The sequence below is a fragment of the Aphidius gifuensis genome, linkage group LG3, assembly GCF_014905175.1.
Source record: "Aphidius gifuensis isolate YNYX2018 linkage group LG3, ASM1490517v1, whole genome shotgun sequence".
Taxonomy (NCBI): Eukaryota; Metazoa; Arthropoda; class Insecta; order Hymenoptera; family Braconidae; genus Aphidius; species Aphidius gifuensis.
This window is the reverse complement of record NC_057790.1, coordinates 285,521-304,421: the sequence shown is the minus strand read 5'-3', so window position 1 is coordinate 304,421 and position 18,901 is coordinate 285,521. Positions and strand designations below refer to the sequence as shown.

At 25.5% G+C, this 18,901-nt stretch overlaps 1 protein-coding gene across 1 annotated transcript; it reads right to left on the bottom strand.

Annotated features, from left to right (window-relative positions):
• Positions 1-5,885: 5,885 nt before the first annotated feature.
• On the bottom strand, positions 5,886-7,993 carry LOC122851210 (leucine-rich repeat-containing protein 24-like). Its single transcript, XM_044150295.1, has one exon. The coding sequence runs from the start codon at positions 7,989-7,991 to the stop codon at positions 6,003-6,005; it is 1,989 nt and encodes a 662-aa protein (XP_044006230.1). The 5' UTR covers positions 7,992-7,993; the 3' UTR covers positions 5,886-6,002.
• Between the last annotated feature and the right edge of the window lie 10,908 nt (positions 7,994-18,901).

Here is an 18,901-nt window from a genome sequence, read left to right as displayed (position 1 = left end):
TAAAGGGAAAAGTAGAAATCGAAGCAAATAATGTTTTTTGTTTTTTCATTATTAATAGGTAGCATATGGGGTTGCAAAAAAAAAAAGAAATGAAAGAGTCAAAAGAGAAAAAAGAGATGATGTATTAGACAAAGTGTCAAAGTCAAACAATGAGCTTTTTTTAAACAATACAATGTCACACTATATGCAATTATTATTATTATTATTTGACTTGAAAAAAATAAATAAGAAATAATAATTTATTTGTGTGGGAGTTGGTTAAATGGTATGTGTATATTCTTGAAGAGTATTTATCGCTTCTGTCGTTTTTTCTAACGTTCAGACACATATCAAATAAGACAAGCTAAAGCTTCACGTCAGATATTTTAACCAGTAAATATACACATGCAAAATCGATCATGTTAAAAAGAATGAGAATAGTGTTTTAAGAGATAAAACGTGTGTATAAAAATACAGCTATTTTTATTTTAAATTATTTTAGAATAAATGTAAGAAAAATTGTTGTAATATTTATGATTGAAATTGTAAAAAAAAATATAAATGTCAAATAAACTGAAAGAGGAAAAATGTTTACTCAGCGAAATCTAAACGTAATTTCGATGACGAAAAAAAGGAAGGAATAAAAAATAGTGATAGAAATGAAAGAGGGGTCAGAAGCAAAACAATTTACACAGAAAAGAAGAGGCTCTTAAAGAACCACTAAACTTTTTTTTCATATATATTTATTTTTTTTTTCTGCCCCTCTCAAGACTGATTTATTTTTTCATTCAACCCTCGTTTCATTCAACCCTCTACCTTTATACTCGACACGCCAATGAGGGTTAACATATACACTGCAAAAAAAATGAGACAAACTCGAGCGTCATATACAAAATCAAGTCGACATGTAATTTCAAACCCCATACTTGTACAGATAAAACAAAAAATATATTCATCCAAATATTTACATACATGCCTATGAAATTGTCAAAAAAAAAGAAAAATATATATATATATTTACCCTGTGAAACAGTCTCATGTTACGACAACAATTTAAAAATATCAAATATCAAGGGAAACATTTACCAGCAATAAAATAAAATGAAAAAAAATTATAATAATAAAAACACTTGGTGAAAAAAAATCATGTATTATAAAATATATCTGCAATAACATTTTTGTTTTTCATTATTTTCTTTTTTTTTAGTCTATAAAAAATTGTTGGAAAATTTATATAAATATTTTGCAAACAAAGGACAATTTAAATTGTTCATTCAACACTGAAACACCATACTCGTCCTTGAGTTTATATATAAAGAATAAAAACAAAATTTTCGTAAAATTTTATGAACCCAAGAAAAGCTCAATGTCATTATTCTTCTGATTTTTTTTCTTGGATCGTAAAAAATGACAAAAAATAAATATATTTTTTATCGTAAAAAAAAAAAAATAAAAACATAAATAAATTGCTTAGTTATATAGACTCATAAAAGCGTCATTGCCGAAGATGTGATATATCCAAAAAGAAAAAAAAAATAATAAAAATATCAAAAAATATGAAAAATAAAAAAAAAAATGCGTGAACACGTTTCTGGTTTCATAACGTCTGTACAATCAATAAATATTGGAGTTAAAAAATTGTTGCCATATACATCGTGTCCGGTGAAAAAAAAATAAAAGATAAAAAGTAAAAAATATATGAAAAAGAATTTTTATAAAAGATAAAATAAAATCAAAAAAAATAAGGGAAAAAACCCTTATCTTAAAAGATTGCAAAAAGAAAAAAAAGTTGGATCAATTTCATTAAATTTATCGAACAAAAAAAAATCATCCATTTTATTATTAAAAATATAAAAAAATTGAAAAATTAATTTATATTTTTTTTTTAATATAAAAGCTTTATGTAGAAATTTGAATAAATCATAGGTATTTAGAAAAAAAAAAAAAAAATGAATGTATAAATATCAAATGAAAATAAAAATATCAAAATAAAATTAAAAGATAAAAAAAAATGTAAAAAAGACATATTGACAGAGTGTAGTGTGCTGAAAATTGAACCGACACGACATTATGAATTTAAAATTGAGAAAAAATAAGAAGAACACTGACGAGGAAAAAATAATAAAAAAATAAAATAAAAATAAAAAGGGACGTTGCAAGTTGATTGATTCGGTGCTTAGAGAACACGAAGCGTTGACGCGTTTGCCAATCGATCGATCAAGTACCTCCACAGTGTAATATGACCGAAAAAGAATAAAAAAAAAAAAAATAATATTGTATAAAAATTTAGAACTGTAAATCTATACCAGCCGAATGACAGCACCATATTACATTGAACGTTGTCAAAGTGTCAGCCAGCAATATTTTATGTCTTACTAACCCAAATGTATTTTATCGTATATATATAAACTATTGGCAACATAAAGGAGGTGGTGGTTTGGGCGTGAGAATAGCCCAACACGTGGAAATAAGTTACGTCTTTCTGTCACGATAAGGACATTCACATTGCGTTACAAACACTCTGAATCTCTAATAGCCGACAAGTGTCCTCATTCAAATTACCTCCTTTATATATATACATAACATTATTCTTCCTCAATTTATTATTTCCTTATTCATCCCTATACCAACATATACACCAACATTTATTTATTTACTTTTGAATATTTATTTTTTTTAATTGAAATATATTTTGAGTAAAGAAATTTCAGTGATTATTTTATTATGGAATTAAAAGAAAAACATGATATAGCTTTTAAGCCAAAAAAGTTGAAATAAATAAATGAATATTTTTATTTTTAATCCAATTTTATAACGTGGAAATTGCTTAAAATTTAAAAAAAAATTAAACCAATAAAATAATCAAAGTTTGCAGTAATATCATGTAAAAAGTAATTACAAGTTTAAATCCAACAAAGAGAATGAAAATAAAATTTAAAAAAAAAAATGATATATAATTTTTATGATATACACTAATAGAAATGAAAAAAAATTGGCGCCGAGTAGACAAATTATCTTTCATGATTAGTCTGATGGAGAGTCAAGCCCTACACTTACGTCTTATGCAATCGATTTTCTTTTTTTATTTTTTTTTATTTAACGTTGGCCTAAATATATAGAAAGTAACTACGAGCCAGACACCCCTGCAACACCACCCACCCTCTTTATCACCTCACCGTCAGCCAGTTTTGCAAATGTGTGTTCAATATATATATATATATATTATACACACGAATAAAAGTATCGGAAAAGAAGAAGAAGAATAGAAAAAAAAATAAATAATTTTAAACTCGGCAAAAAGTAAAAAGACAAAGAAGCCGAGAAAATAAGTGCACACAGGGTGCAATGACCACCACCACTACCAAGTCTATATATATATTTATATATTTTTTTTTTTTTTTCATTAAGTTTAAAACATAGATATTCACTGAGGGATATCCTATTATTATTTTATTTTTCCATAAGCACAAGTTGGCTAAATAAATATCAAATAATAAAATGTTTTACAAATAGACTATTTTTATTTTTTCACAATAAAAATTTATTATTTTTCCTTTTTTTTAACCTGATAAAAATCGTTGAATTATATTTTTAAAAAAACATTTAAAGATATTGATCTTGTTCTTCATTTTTTTACAAGTAGAAAAGGTCAATGTCTAGTCAGACAATTTATCCTTTTTTTATTTTAAAATTTTAATCTTTTGTTCTTTTTTTAAAAAATCTTTAATATTTTTTTGGCAAATGATTTGTTTTTTGTCTCTCTCTGCAAGTTGTTCAGATAAAAATAAAAAATAAAATAACATTAAAAAAAAAAAAAGACTTGTTATTTTAATGATTTTTCAAAAAATAATTAATTTTTTGATATAATAAAAAATATTTGTATATTAAGATTTAAGCCAAAAAAATTGGGGCTAAATTGGAATGGCATGTACCAATAGACATGCAAATAATGTACCATAAAAAGAGACTCGTTACATTGGCCAAAATAAATGAAATTGGAGGGTGAATAACAAAAAAATAAAAAAAAATAAAAATGAATGAATAAAATGAAACTTGTGCACGGTCATTTAGCACGCTTTTCACTTGATTTCATTCATTAAAAAAACATTAGTTTGACACGTGACCTGGGGTTAAAAGGGAGAAAAGTAAAAACGATTGGACAAATTCCATAAAAATAATGTCTTCATGAAGTGTAGTAGTCGTTTCTAGCCATGCATTCATGTCATTATCTTCATTTCAAAAAATATATATACTCTCTCTCTCTTTTTATAAATTTATGTAATGTTTCAAACTTTGTTTCCTATGTTAAAATTGAAATAAAAAAAAGCATTGTCCAACAGCAATTTTATGAGTTTAAAAAAAAGCAAAAAAAAATATTTAAACGAATGGGAACATAGGTACTTGACTAAACCAGAGTTTCAATGAGTTTTCAACGAGTGTTTTACTCGGTGTTTTCATCGTGTACCAATGGCCCACAACACTCGACTAGCCTCATTCAATTTCTCCTCACATATTCATCATTCTCAAATTACTAATACTATTTTATTAACCCATCCCTATTTTTTAACACGAAAAAAATAAATCAAACTTAATTTCCGCAAAATTTCAATTTTTTCATTTTATTTTCATATCCAAATATTATTATTTTTTTTTTTTTTCATCAATTTTTGTTAAAAAATAAAAAAAAAATCAACTTGATAATTCACAAAGCTTTTAAGTAAACTTTTTTCCTTTATTTTTTATAAACTTTAAGAAGAATTCAAAATTGAAAAAGAATTCAATATTAAATTCCCTTTTTTTTTGTCATAAATAAATATTATTTTTTGTGTCTGACTATTGACGGACTTGTTTCACTGTAATCTTGAAATATTTATTTAAATAATTAATTATTTTTCTTTCGTTTAAATTTTATCTATCAAATTGTGTATTTTGATAATCCAAACATGGTGATATGACACAAGCTTCCAGAAAATTACGTCAATATCAATTTGTTTTTATTTAATTATTTTTTGTCTGTTTCTCCCCCCTCTAGCCTAATTATTGAATCGGCTAAAAAAATGTATACATATTTATTCATTCGTCATTTATATATATATATAATATATTTGTTTTTTTTTTTTTTCATTTATATATAATTTATTTATATACGTAACTCAACGTTTCGATAATTCCATCGCTATCTATACACCTCCGGGTAACATGTACAGTCTTATGGGACAATCAACTAAATAAATAAATATATATATTCATTCATTATAATTTACTTGAAAATTAAATTTTATATTGAAATAAAAAGCTAAATAAATAATGATATGTATGAATAATCAATTTATTCATCATCATGACTACTTGGAGTTTTAAAAAATTAAAATATAATCAATGACAAATTGAATTAGAAAAAAATAAAATTTACCAGTATAAACCTTCTTAACAATATTAAATATCATCATATTAATACTATATTATTTTTTAAATTTAATAATGGCTTCGATATTTTGCTCATAAAGAGAGGGTTAAATACCAAAAGTGAGCATGAATTATTTATATCAATATAACTCTCCATCAACGAAAAAAAAAAAAAAAAAAAATCTATTATGTTCTTTTTAAAAATTCCCTCTGGTATTTTATTAAATGTTTTTTTAATTTTAATTTGTAATTAATTACAAATTAAGCACTTAAGTATGAAGCATATAACATCACCCTCATATTGTTGATTACAAGTAAAAACACAAAACACACATCATCATCATCATCATCATCATCCTTATTTTGTGTGTGTGTATGATGAATAGAAAAAATGACACAAATTATTTCACTACCACGATCACATGAATGGATTAATTAATTTATTTATTTGCAAAAAAAAAAAGAAAAAAAAAAGAAATAAATTAATAACCACCATCACCATCACCACAATTTAATTGAGGCACACTTGGCCTATCATCATGATGTATGTCATCTTGATGTCTACGTATAAGTTCAAGATATCGATGACGTGGATCGCAGTAATGAAGTAGCGGCACCTAGACATCAGTACCAGTTCCTTCTTGATAACCCTCATCTGGTGATGAACGTGTAGAACCAAGTACACGTTTTAATGCTGATACTGGTGGTAATACTGGTACACCTTTCTGCCAAACTCTCAATTGTTTAGCACCTGGTGGAAATTGTTGTTGTTGATTTTGTTGTTGATGTTGTTGATGTTGTTGTTCAATTGTTGATGGTAAAATATCATTTGTCACGTAATTTGATGGATTATTTTTATTTGATATTGTTTTATTTATTGTTGTTTTGTTGTTATCAATATTTCTTGTACTATTATCATCCCATATACTTGAATATAATAATCTTGTTTCTTCCATCATAAGTGAATTTAGCTGATGATCATTGTATGTGCCAATTTCTTCAATTGATGTACCACGTGTATCACGTATTAAATCTGGATTATCAATTGGCACTAATGATGCTGTTGATGAAAAACATGGACCATGAATAACTGGTTGTGATTCATCAAATATATAATCATTATTATCTACTTGTTGTCGTTGAACATAATTTAAATTTAATGTTACTGGTTTTGTATCATTATTAAATGTAGTTTCAGCTTCATAAATTTTATGATTAAATTGTTGCTGTTGATGATGATTAACTTGTTGTTGTTGTTGTTGTTGATGATGAATATGATTAGCTTGTTGCTGCTGATTCACATCATTTATTTGTCCATCATCAATTGTATTTGTTGAATCAATTGGTACTACTTCAATTGTTGATGTTTTAACATCTTTAAGGGGCATTCTTCTTAGTCTTACAAATAATATTAATATTGTTAGTAAAATTAATAATATTAATACAACAAGTGCTGCTGATATACCAGCAATTTGTCCAGATCCAAGTGTTGACATACCAGCTGTTCTTAATGATACATGAAGTGTAAAATTAGCTTCAACACTACCAGCACGATTTTCAGCAACACAATAAAATTCAGATGAATCAGATTCTTGGGCGTTGGTCAATATTAATGTACTTCTTTTACTAAATTGTCCTTCTTCAAGTATAATAATTTTTTGATATGTATTAAATGATGAATGATTTGTTAATAATTTACCATTCCAAAACCATTTAATTTTAGCTTGTGGTACAGCACTAACACGACAAACAATACTTGCATTTTCACCAATAGTTGCTTCAGCATAACGACTTGCAATCATTAATACTGGTCTACATGCAAAATCATCAATAATTAATTCATTAAATTTTTTATTTAATAATTGTTCTGGACCATGACATATTGGTGATATTAAAGTTGGTAAATTATGTTTAACAAGCCACATTTTCATTTCACGTAAATGACAATTACATATCCATGGATTATCATGTAATTCAATACTTGTTAATTTAATTAATGAATCAAATGTACCTGGATGAAATGTTTCAATTTGATTATTATTTAATTTTAATGTCTCAAGTATTGTTAAACCACGAAAACCATTTGATTCAACTTCATGAATTTTTGTATATGATAAATCAAGTTTGACTAAATTTTGACTATTTAAAAATGCATCAGAAACAATTATTTCAAGTGGATTATTTGATAATGATAAATCACGTAAAAATGGTGCTTTAATAAAACTATTACTTGGTATATTTATTAATCTATTAAAACTTAAATCAAGCTCAATTAAATTTGTTAAACCACCAAATGCATCATTATCAATTTGTTGCATTCTACAATTACGTAAATATAAACGTTGTAAATTTGTTAAACTAACACGTTTAAATATATTACTTGGTAATATACGTATATCATTACCACTTGCATCAAGTACTTGTGTATCTTGATCAATTTTATCTGGTATACTACTCAATGAACGATTAACACATTCAACTGTACGTTTACCACTTTTCCATTTACATGTACACTCGTCAGCACATTTATCACCAACAACAATACCAAGTAACACTAAAATAACAACCCCCAAAGACACACTCATTGACACATTTTTATTTCCCATGTTTTTTTATTTTTTTTTATTTTTTTATTTATTAATTTACATTAATTAAATTGTGTTAATTTATTATTTTATTATTATCACCACCATCACCACCATCATCATCATTATGATCCTCATCACAAATATTATATTTTTTTTTATCCATCACCACCAACACTACCAACCACCATCACTTGTACTCCAACAAATTCATCACAACACTGTAATCATCATGATATTTTTTTTTTTCATCATTCATTTAGAGCAATTCACAGTTAAGACATATTCTTATACCTATTTTTCTATAGATAAACAACTTGACACAAAAGGGCGTTGATTGGTCCTCCACCAAAAAATTCTCTGCTACTCCAGATTACGTCTTAATATTGATATATATATATTTTTTTTCTTCCATTTAAATTTAATCCTTCACTCATGATAATTCATTAATCATATACAAAAACAACCCTTAAATCACAAAATTAATTCTTCACAATTTTACATGTTATTTATTTATATTTCGATATGATTAATTTACTTTTTTTTTATTTGATATGATGTAGTAATTCACTCGCGTATTATTTGTCAAGATATGTTATAATTATTATTATTATTATTAAATTAAAATGAGAAAAATAAATATTAAAAAATATTATTATTGCGTTGATAACACCTCAATGGTAGATGAAAAACTGAACCAAGCGCGCAATGTCGATCCCACCACCATCACCACCACCACCACCATCATCATCGTTAGTTCTTGGCACCGTCAAAGCGCCGCCACCGTTGAATTCACCGCCGGGACACTCAACCCCTATGATTATTTTTTTTTTTTTTTCTATTTTTTTCAAAAGGGGGATTATTTTATTTCTATTTCTATTTTTTTTTTATCATCCCCCTTATATTCTTGTACTATTTTTCTCGCTTGATATTCTAAACCCCCTGTTGTATGGGAACCCCCTTGGATTATTTCATAAAGGTGGAGAATACGACAACAAAAAAAATAAAAATAACAAATAAATAAATAGGGGTTGAAGTAGTAGTGTAAGAGAGAGAGAGAGAGAGAAGAATGACTGGTGAGTGTTGTGCTTGCAAAGGCGTCGTGATTCTCGTACTCGAAAAACCTTCACGTACGCATTTGCCAGCCAGAAGGGGATGATAGGGAGTGAGAGGGCACAATACCAAAAGAAAAAATCTTTTTTTTTTTTTTTTTTTGTATACATTTGCCCCCTGCCAACTTACAGAAGCAAGGGGGGTTGTTCAAGGCATTCTTTTTTTCATATATTACTTTTTTTTTTTTTATTATATTATATATACTCTTGCAATTGCTCCCCTTTTGATTTTTTGGACGCCAAGCTGTGCTGCTGCTGCTGCTGCTTTTATAAAGAGTCTCTATATATATTTATAACGCGCCCGGATTTCTGCGCACCTGCGCGCGCAAAATATTTCATCCCCCTTGTGTGTTGTTATCTTTGTTAACCCCCAGCGATTTTATTTATCTCTTTTTTCGTTTTTTTTTGTTTTTTTTTTTCATATTTGTAGCTTGCTCTTTCATTCTCCCTCTCTCTGTGATGTTGATTTTGTCTTTCTCTCTCTCATAAACCTCCCCTCTTGTTTCTTCAACCCCTAAAGGAGAACTGTCGCCGACGGCAGTTGAGTTGAAGTTGAGGTGAGTCGACTTCTCTGTGCTCTCTACTATATGTACCAAACCAACCCCTACCAACAAAAAACTAATACTACTACTACTACTATTACTATTACTACTACTATATTACTATATATTACTGTTATGTATGATATCGAGTTCTCTTGCGCTACGTTTTGCCAAGATATATGAGAATACGAGCGCACTTTTCCGTAAAGTACTTAAATGGACTGGCCAGATTACAAATAAATTTTTTTTTTATTATTATTTTATATATTTGAATATTATAACTCGTATATATGCTAATTTATTTTTATTATCTTTTGTTTTTTATTTAAAAACAATTCAACTATTAAAATTATAGAAAAAAAAATAAATACAAAACACAGAGAGAGAGAATCAAACTAATGATTCTGAAGTTTGTTAATAGCTACTTGGTTGATGGGCTTTTTATGTTGATGGCATTTTTTTTTTTTTTTTCAATTTTATTGTTGTTTTCATTGCAGATATATATAATATACTTATAGACTGTTATTTTTTTGTTGTTTTTTCTTTGTTGTTGTATTTATACCCAGAGGGGTGGATTTATTATTATCATTTTTTTTTTTAAATGACAAAATTGGTGGAATACGATTGGATAAGATGGGATGGACCTTATTCGTAAGGAAAGAAAAAAAACAAAGTAAATTTGAAGGATGAAAATGATGCCTCTCTTCCCTGAGGAAATATATTATTTTCCTCATTCTGGGAGACTCCCCCGGCGTGTACCGGTAACGAGCCGTCGTCACGAGGGAAAATTCAACAATGTTCGGCCATCTTGTGCAAAATTATTATTACAAAAAATTTGTGACAATAATAATAATGATATTTATTAAAAAAAAGAAATAATAAAAGCTCATGTTAAATGACATAACAACAAAAATGAAAAAGTAAAAAAAAAATCATAATAATAATATCTCTAAAGACTACATCGTTTAGTAAAATATATATTCAACGATAAAATAAAAAAATATAAAATTTTCATTCTTTTATTCATCAACAATACCGTAGTACATCATTAAAAATTTAATGAACCAAATTCTCATCACCGTTTACAAGGTTTGAATTGAAAATAAGTCAAAGGAGTTACTTGACTACAAGTAATCAAGTATTTTACATATTTAAGATAAAAAAAATTAAAAAAAAGTCCATCAAGCCTTGTCTGATGATGACGATGATGATATATATATTATATTTTTTTTTTGTTCCTTTTAATATGTACGTATTTTAGTTTTAAAAGTAAAATGAAAGCATAATAAAAATAATAAAAAAAAAAAAAAATATTTCCGACAAAAGTAAAAAAGCATTGTAAAGATAGAACACCAAAAAACGACAAAAAAAAGAAATTATGTTGACACAAAGAGAAGACAGACACGATTGTAAAGGGAGAAAATACTGTCGAGGGGGGTATATATAGTATTTTGGACGCCTCTTTTCCGTCTGTCTATCTGTGCAGAAATTCTTGTTGAAGGGCCTTTTAGCCCTAATTGGCTGTGTCTGAATCGATATCACTCACAACTGTGCTGCAGTAAAAAAAATATGATAAAGAGCGAGAGAGAGAGAGAGAGGGAGGATGGGGGTGTAGAATAGGTTGATGATGGTGGTACCATACTGGGGAATATTGATGCTGCCGATAATGTTACAGACAAAACCAACAAGAACAAGAAAATAAAATTGTTTGTAGCCAAAAATAAAAAGGAAAAATGTTTAGCAGACATCAGCAATATATGAATGACACTTGAGAGTTGATATTCAAAAAGTTTATATATGTATATATGATTGACATATAGTACGATCCCCCTGAAACACGTGCTCCATATAAATTTTTTTTATTTTTTTTATTGTAAAAATAAAACAAACGAAAAATAAATTTAAATTTGGTTTTTATCATCAGCTATATTTAAATCAATATTTTAAATGATGCTGATTGTTTTTTTTTTTTTTTTTTTTTGATGATGAATAGAACGTGTGGTTTAACAATGAATGACGGTTAAATTGAAATGAGGAAATTGTTATATACCAAAGTTGATTTGAATCGAAAAACAATAATAACAACAGCAGCAACAATGTGTAAATCATGTGGGATATTCTAAAATAGTATATATACATAAATGGATTTAATGATAAGCCCAGTTGACTCACCAATCCTTCACTCATGAGTTTATAAAATTTATATATAAACTTGTTTTTTATCTGTTTAATTTTTTTAAACTCATCTCACTTAAATTCACGTATCTTAGTTAATCGTTGTTACGTATATATATAAAGCTCGCAAGATAAACAGTTAATGGTTATCCCGATGGTTTAGATCGATATTGTCTTCATACCCATTAACACTCATTCATCAACATATTTTTTTTTTTTTTTTTTTTACTTTAGATTGTAATTAGTTTGATTATTTTTATTCTTGTGACATTTGAATATTTTTAATTAAAAATTTATTCATGTTGAAAAAGATTTTAACTTATAATTATATTTTTTTAAAATAAATAAAGCATCATTGCAAAGTAAAAAATTAAATGCTAAATTCAAGTATTCATAAACCTAATATGTATTTTTAATGAAACAAAAATAAAATAATTTATAATAATAAATGAATAAAAGGCTTTACATTGTTCATTGATAAATTGAGACAAATGATAATTTAATCATTAAGATGTTGAATATATATTCGAGTAGGTATATACTAAAGCATAACCGTAAATTTAAGGATAGTGATGACACCTTCATCGTGTATCATGTCTAAAACTAAATCCAAAGGGAATTTCAGTATAGACCTTGTCACAAGTAAATATGCCTCATACTCCTGACAAACTTGAATTTGAATTTACCATAGTTAAACTATATCTACATTGGATGGTAGTCATACTTGTGAATATATACAATACGTATATATAATTTACAATCCATCTATTTGTCTATACATAAACACAAACATACATGAATTTAGTGGATTCACCTGAGAGATAGATAGAGATGAATAGACAAAGAGATGGATAGCAAAAGCATCGAGAAATCCATCAATCTGGATGAATTTATTTTCATCTCTCTCTCTCTACGCAGGATTACGCAAAAGCAAATTAATCCCAATTGATAAAGGTCCTTGGAGGTCTTGACATCTTGAAAAGCCTCTTCTATTAATTATTCAAAATTCTTGAAATATTAACAATAATTGTTCAATGAAAATAATTTAATAATGTTTTATAAATTGAAAATATATTGATAGTTAAAAAAGAGAATTGTCAATTAGTCAACTTGAATTAAAAAAAAAAAAAAACAATAAAACTTTAAAATTAGTTATTTAAATATCTCATCGTGATAATTATACGATGAATAAATGTTGAAATAAAAAAACTTTAATACTTTTTTAATAAATTGGTTTTAAAAAAAGCTACTTTTCAAGTTGAAATTAGATATAACTGTGAACAATCTAAAAAGCTATTAATCTTTTCTCACAAGATGATCGAAACAATGTCATTAAACTTTTAAGTAAAAAAAAAAATGAGATACATGCACGTTTTTATAACTGGCAATAATTTCGAAACAACAACAACAACAATAATGACAAAAAACATAAAATTGTATTAACAAAATTATAAAAATAAATTGTTTTTAGACTAAAAGTTATATGAACATGTTGATAAGACAATAGCAATGTTTATGTTAATCCATGGTAATTACGATTTAGGACATGTCATCCTTATCCAACTGACTCACCCAATAAGCCAACATGAAACCAAACTTTGAATAATATACATTTACTGTTTAGTGGCTTGTGTGTGCTGTTGCTTGTTGAGGTGTCTATGTGCATCCTTATTGTTCTGACATATGAGACTTGTAATTATTGAAATCATGATAACTCTTGACTCGACATTAATTGCCCAACATCCATCCATCATAATATTATATATCTAATTACAATTATTTAAAAATTTATCAATTAATTTTATCTTGAAAAGGATTTAAGGACCAGGTAATAATAGAGGTGGTGGATTTTTTCTTTTTTTTTATTTTCTCTATTCTCTATTGTTGGGATAGATAAAGAAAATCATTTAATTAAACTTTTTTTTTTTATTTTTTTATCGAATTGTTTCTCTTTTTATTATTTAAGAACAAAAGTTTCTTTTTTTTTTTTCTGTTCACTTTCGCCCTCAAAAAAATAAAACTATTGTTTTTTTTTTTTTTTTTTTTTTTTAATTTTTATTTTTCCAATATTTTGGCAATTTGTGTAGTGTTTTTTATTATTTTTTTTTTTATTTATAATTTTGTATTGTTTTCTTTGAATTGGGTTTTTTTTTTAATGACAATTATTTGTAATAGAAAGAAAATTGGACTCGAGTTTTTTAAATGTGAAACTTTTGATAGGAAAATAAAAAAACCAAGAATTTATGATTTTATTTTTTATCTCTGTTGGTTGTTTAAGTTAATTGAATTTTTTTTTATTTATAATTATGTTTGTTTATTGTTGTATACTCGAGTCCAATTTTTTATTTTTCCAACAGATTAATTTCTTACAATGAATGACAATTTTCGAAGATTTATTTTACATTTTTTCTCTTATTTAATTTAAATAAATGATACTGAATTTGAATTTAATCATTTTAAGTGTTAACTTTAAATTTTTTTCAAATCAAAATCAATTCCTCTTAATTTTTTTGGAAATTTAAAAAAAAATTGCACAATAAATTTCATTCTCAAATTTTAAAATAAAAAAATCATCAGTTAACACAAAAAATGTTACATATTTCTTTGAAGATTTATTTAAATTTTAACAAAATCTTAAATTGACCCAGTTATTTATTATGAACGGACTATTTTGTTTATAATTTTTCAAGTTTTTTAAATTTTTTTTTTTTTCTTAAAAAGACATTCATGACATTTACATTTGTTTTTACATAAAAAAATGTCACTCGTTTAACAAGCATTCATTTCGATGATACAATTTTGAAATTTAACATTAAATGTTAATTACGCCATGAAGTCTTTTAATCGACAATCGGACACCAACGTTCCGGCCAACGTTAACTCCCTCCCTCCCTCCTCAATTGACCCAAAAAAAAAATACTTTCCAGCATGTTTTTATCACAAAAAATCATCACGCATTTTCACAAATGCCTTTAATTTTCTGCCGGTTATACAAAGCATACCATCTGGGTACAAAAAAAAAAAAAAAAAAAGATCTTTTCTCTTTTCTTTTCTTTTTTTTTACCACCCAACTTAAACCCCCCAAGATGTTAATACTCTTTTCTTTCAGCATATTACGTAAACCCACAGTCCTCATGAGAATTCGCAGTGTTATTTAACACTTTTAAGTAGCATCAGAAATATTTATCTTATCTTTTTTTTTCCCCATGAAAATGAGTTGAAAAACATACAGCAAAGACAGTGAGGCCTAGGCTAGTTGAATGTTTTTCACCTTGATTATTGTTAGAGCCCATTAGACAGAATAAAATATTATAAACAAATAAGTTTTTTAAAATATTATTATGACCTGTTTTATTTTCAGGGCTTAGCTTTATTCAAAGAGTGTTTGTTTGAGTTTATTTTTTAATTTAATTTTTTTTGTTCGTTTGATATAACATATTATGTTGTTTTATTTATTTATTTATTTACTTTGTTTAATATCATTTTATTCTGCTCTGGGTAAAATCGATCGTTTATATTTTCAACAACTAACAAGGGAGCATGCGCTTAAAACAAATAACCAACATTGTGTGGTTGCAATATTAATTGAGCAATTTATTTGCTGATTTTGTAAAATATTAAAAATATTTTCTTGTTTTTCAACTCATTTTCCATCTGGTGATATCGAATCGATGACACCCAACGCCTCACTTTTGATGTTATTATTATTTTTTTTTTTATTTTTCTACTTGATAAATAGTCTCATGTCTGCATCAAAATTTTTCCATTTTTCAAACCGAAATACACTTTAATCATTTTTTCGTGTTCCAATTTTTATTTTTATTTTTTTATACTTTCAATTCAACTTTAGTACTTCTTTTGCTGTCTGTTCTCTTTGGACAGTTAAAAATTTTACAACTCATTTTTGTTTTTTGGAAAAGTTTGCCTGAGGGATGTAAAAAAATTTAAAAAAAAAAAATATATTCGGCGGAAAAACTCTCTACAGACACGAGGCTGATTTTTTTCAATATTTTTTTTTTATTTTGAATGTAAAAAATCCAACGAACGCTGTCGTATACATTTCCATCATCGAAAATAAAAAAAAATAATTGAAAATCAACATTAAACAAAAATTTTTTACAAAAAAAAAAAAAAAAAAAATTGATTTTTTAAATATAAGTGCGCAGAAATAATAATAAATAAATAAATTGTAATTTTTCATTATATATTTAAATAAAGAAACTAAAAAAAAAAAACTGCGATGCTAATGATTTTTTTTTTTTTTTTTTTCAAAGAATATTTGAATTCATTCAAGTTGCGGAGTTTAATTGCTTGACAAATAATTTTAATGGTTTTTTCTATTTTAATTTAGGTTTTTTTTTCGACGATAAACATTTTGTTTATCCACCCCTATATATTAATATATCAATGTATATTTCCTTTTAAATTTTTCATAATATTTTTGTTCTATAAAAACAAATTACATTAAAAATATTAATTGCTGATGAAAAAAATATAAATAAAAATTTTAATCGGAGCAAGACTTGATGGTTTATGAGGTCCACTTTAATACACAAAATTATTTTATATCATTTTCTTTTTCTAATGCACATAAACAATGCCACAAAATCAATAGAAATAATTTTTTATTTCTTGAATTTGTACTTGACTATTTTTAATCCTCTTTTTTATCTTTTTTTTTTTTTATAATTTCTCAACAGCAATTAATATATAGATTGTAATTGTGTAAATGTTCCATCATTTATCAGTCGGATTTACAATTTGTAAACTAAATATTAAAAAAGAAAAAAAAAAAAACAATTTTTTAATTTTTTTTGTTTAGTATTAATTGTTGATAAATGATGGGGGGTTTTATTATCTGTCTGGAATTTTTTATGTTATTTTATTTCACAAACGAGTGCACGCTTTACTCGATGCGAAAAAAAATTTTAGTTACATGATCATATTGTTGTTTTGTTGTTGTTAAACACAAATGAAGAAAAAGAAAAATAATATTTTTATTTTTCCTCATTTGTCATTCATTTTTACAAATGATATTTTCCTTTTTTTTTTTTTTTTCTTTTTCTTTCATTAAAATTTACACAAATAATTGGCCCGGTTATTTATTTAATTAGACATTTAATCCAGTGTGGATTTAACCGGGCATTTATTTAAAATAACTTTTAGTTTTTTGTATAGTCTTTTCTTTTTTTTTGTGATATTTTTAATGAAAGAAAAAAAAAGAAAAAACGTTTTCTATGTTTACGCGATGTTATGCGTTTCGCTGACGAGGGATCGTGTTATTTATTTACAGAGCAGGATTAAATATAAATTGTTTTATTTTGTTTTTTTAAATTATTTTAGTTACTTATTATCGACTCGATCATGAATATATATATTTTAATTATTTTTTTTCATTTAAAAAAGGAGACAATGATTTTAACGAATGAACGATTATGTTGGACGTTCAGAGATAAATCACAGCATCAGTTTGTACAAATAATATTTAAACTTTCTCATACTTAATAAATCCATTGATTTATAATATTAATTTGATGAAAATATCACAATTTTTTAAATTGTAATTTAATATTATTAAATCATTTTATTTTTTTTTAATTTAATTATATTTATCTAAATATTATTTATTTTTAATCCTTGATTGTTTACGATCCCAACGTCTCACGAAGTCCATCAGCCAAATGGTTATAAAAATAATTGTATATAAAAAAAATTAATCAAAATAAATTTCATTACTAATATTCAATCAATTGTTTGTTTTTTTTTTCGAAAAGTTAATATTCCAATTATTGCTCACAATTTATCATACAAAATAATAGCAATAATAATTAATTATTATTATTAAAACTAGCTGATGAAATAAAGAGTGAAGAAAAAGAAAAAATGTTTATTCATTTTGTGGTGTTTCATTTGATGGAATAGTTATATTGATTGAATATTAGAAATAATTTTATTAATGACTTTTAGTATTTACAAAATCAAGCCAAAATCATGTTGAACAATTTTTTTTTTTAATTACGGTAAAATTTAATTTGAAGGTGATTATTGTATTTTTAAATGTAAAAAAGAAAAGAAGAAGAAAATTTATTTATACAAAATAATTAGCAGCATCATAATGTGCTTCCAATTTGTATTTAACCAACTTAATTATTTATTGAAAATATTCAGCCTTCGTGCGCGAGCCAAGAAAGAAAATAAGATATTTGAAATAATAATTTAAAATAAAAAAAAGAAAAACATAATAGTCATAGACTCGAATTATTACGGAAGTTGGCAGCGTAGTTTTTTATTTATTCTCCATTAAATTAGCTAGTTGGTTTTTTCTTTTTTTCATTTTATTTTCAAGTAAAAGAAACAATAATGAAATTATGAGGCTTTTCGTATCAAAAATTGTTGTTTTTTTTTTTTTTTTTTCTAATGAAAAAATGAATCGTTAATTTTGTTGTTTTTTATTTTTTTTAAATGACGGTGTTGTTCATGCGATATTTACACGATTAAAAAAAAAAAAAATATTACGTAAATTCATTTTTTAAATCTATTTGTTTTCTAACATTTATTTAATTTTGTATTTTTTTTCTCTATAAATTGTATTACTGATAATGGCTTGACTCTGTCAAGAAAAAAATAAAAAAAAACAAAAAAAACGTTTTTTTTTTTCTTTTTCTTGTTTTCTTTTTTTTTTTTTTTTTATGTTTATTAATAATTATTTACATTTAAATGTATTTATATGTACAAAGATAAATGACTCGCACCGGCACACCTTCACACTTCAGTCACTGAATGTTTGTTTTTTTTTTTGTGTTTTAAATTTTCAATTTAATCAGACGTTAAACCAAGCGCGAAATTAATGATTTTTAATATTATATAATTATTAATAATTTTTTCGATTCAATATTCATGCTCTCGGTTTATCAATATTTACAAAGTAACATTCATTTTATTTACTCTTTCATATATTTTTGTTTTCCCCCCCACGTTAAACGGTTATTTTTATTTTGTTTTTTGAATTTTTATTTTTTTTGTTTATTTTCAATTTTCATATCAACATATTTCTATTTTATATTTTTGCAAACACGCCACCGGATAATTTTGTTACCTAATG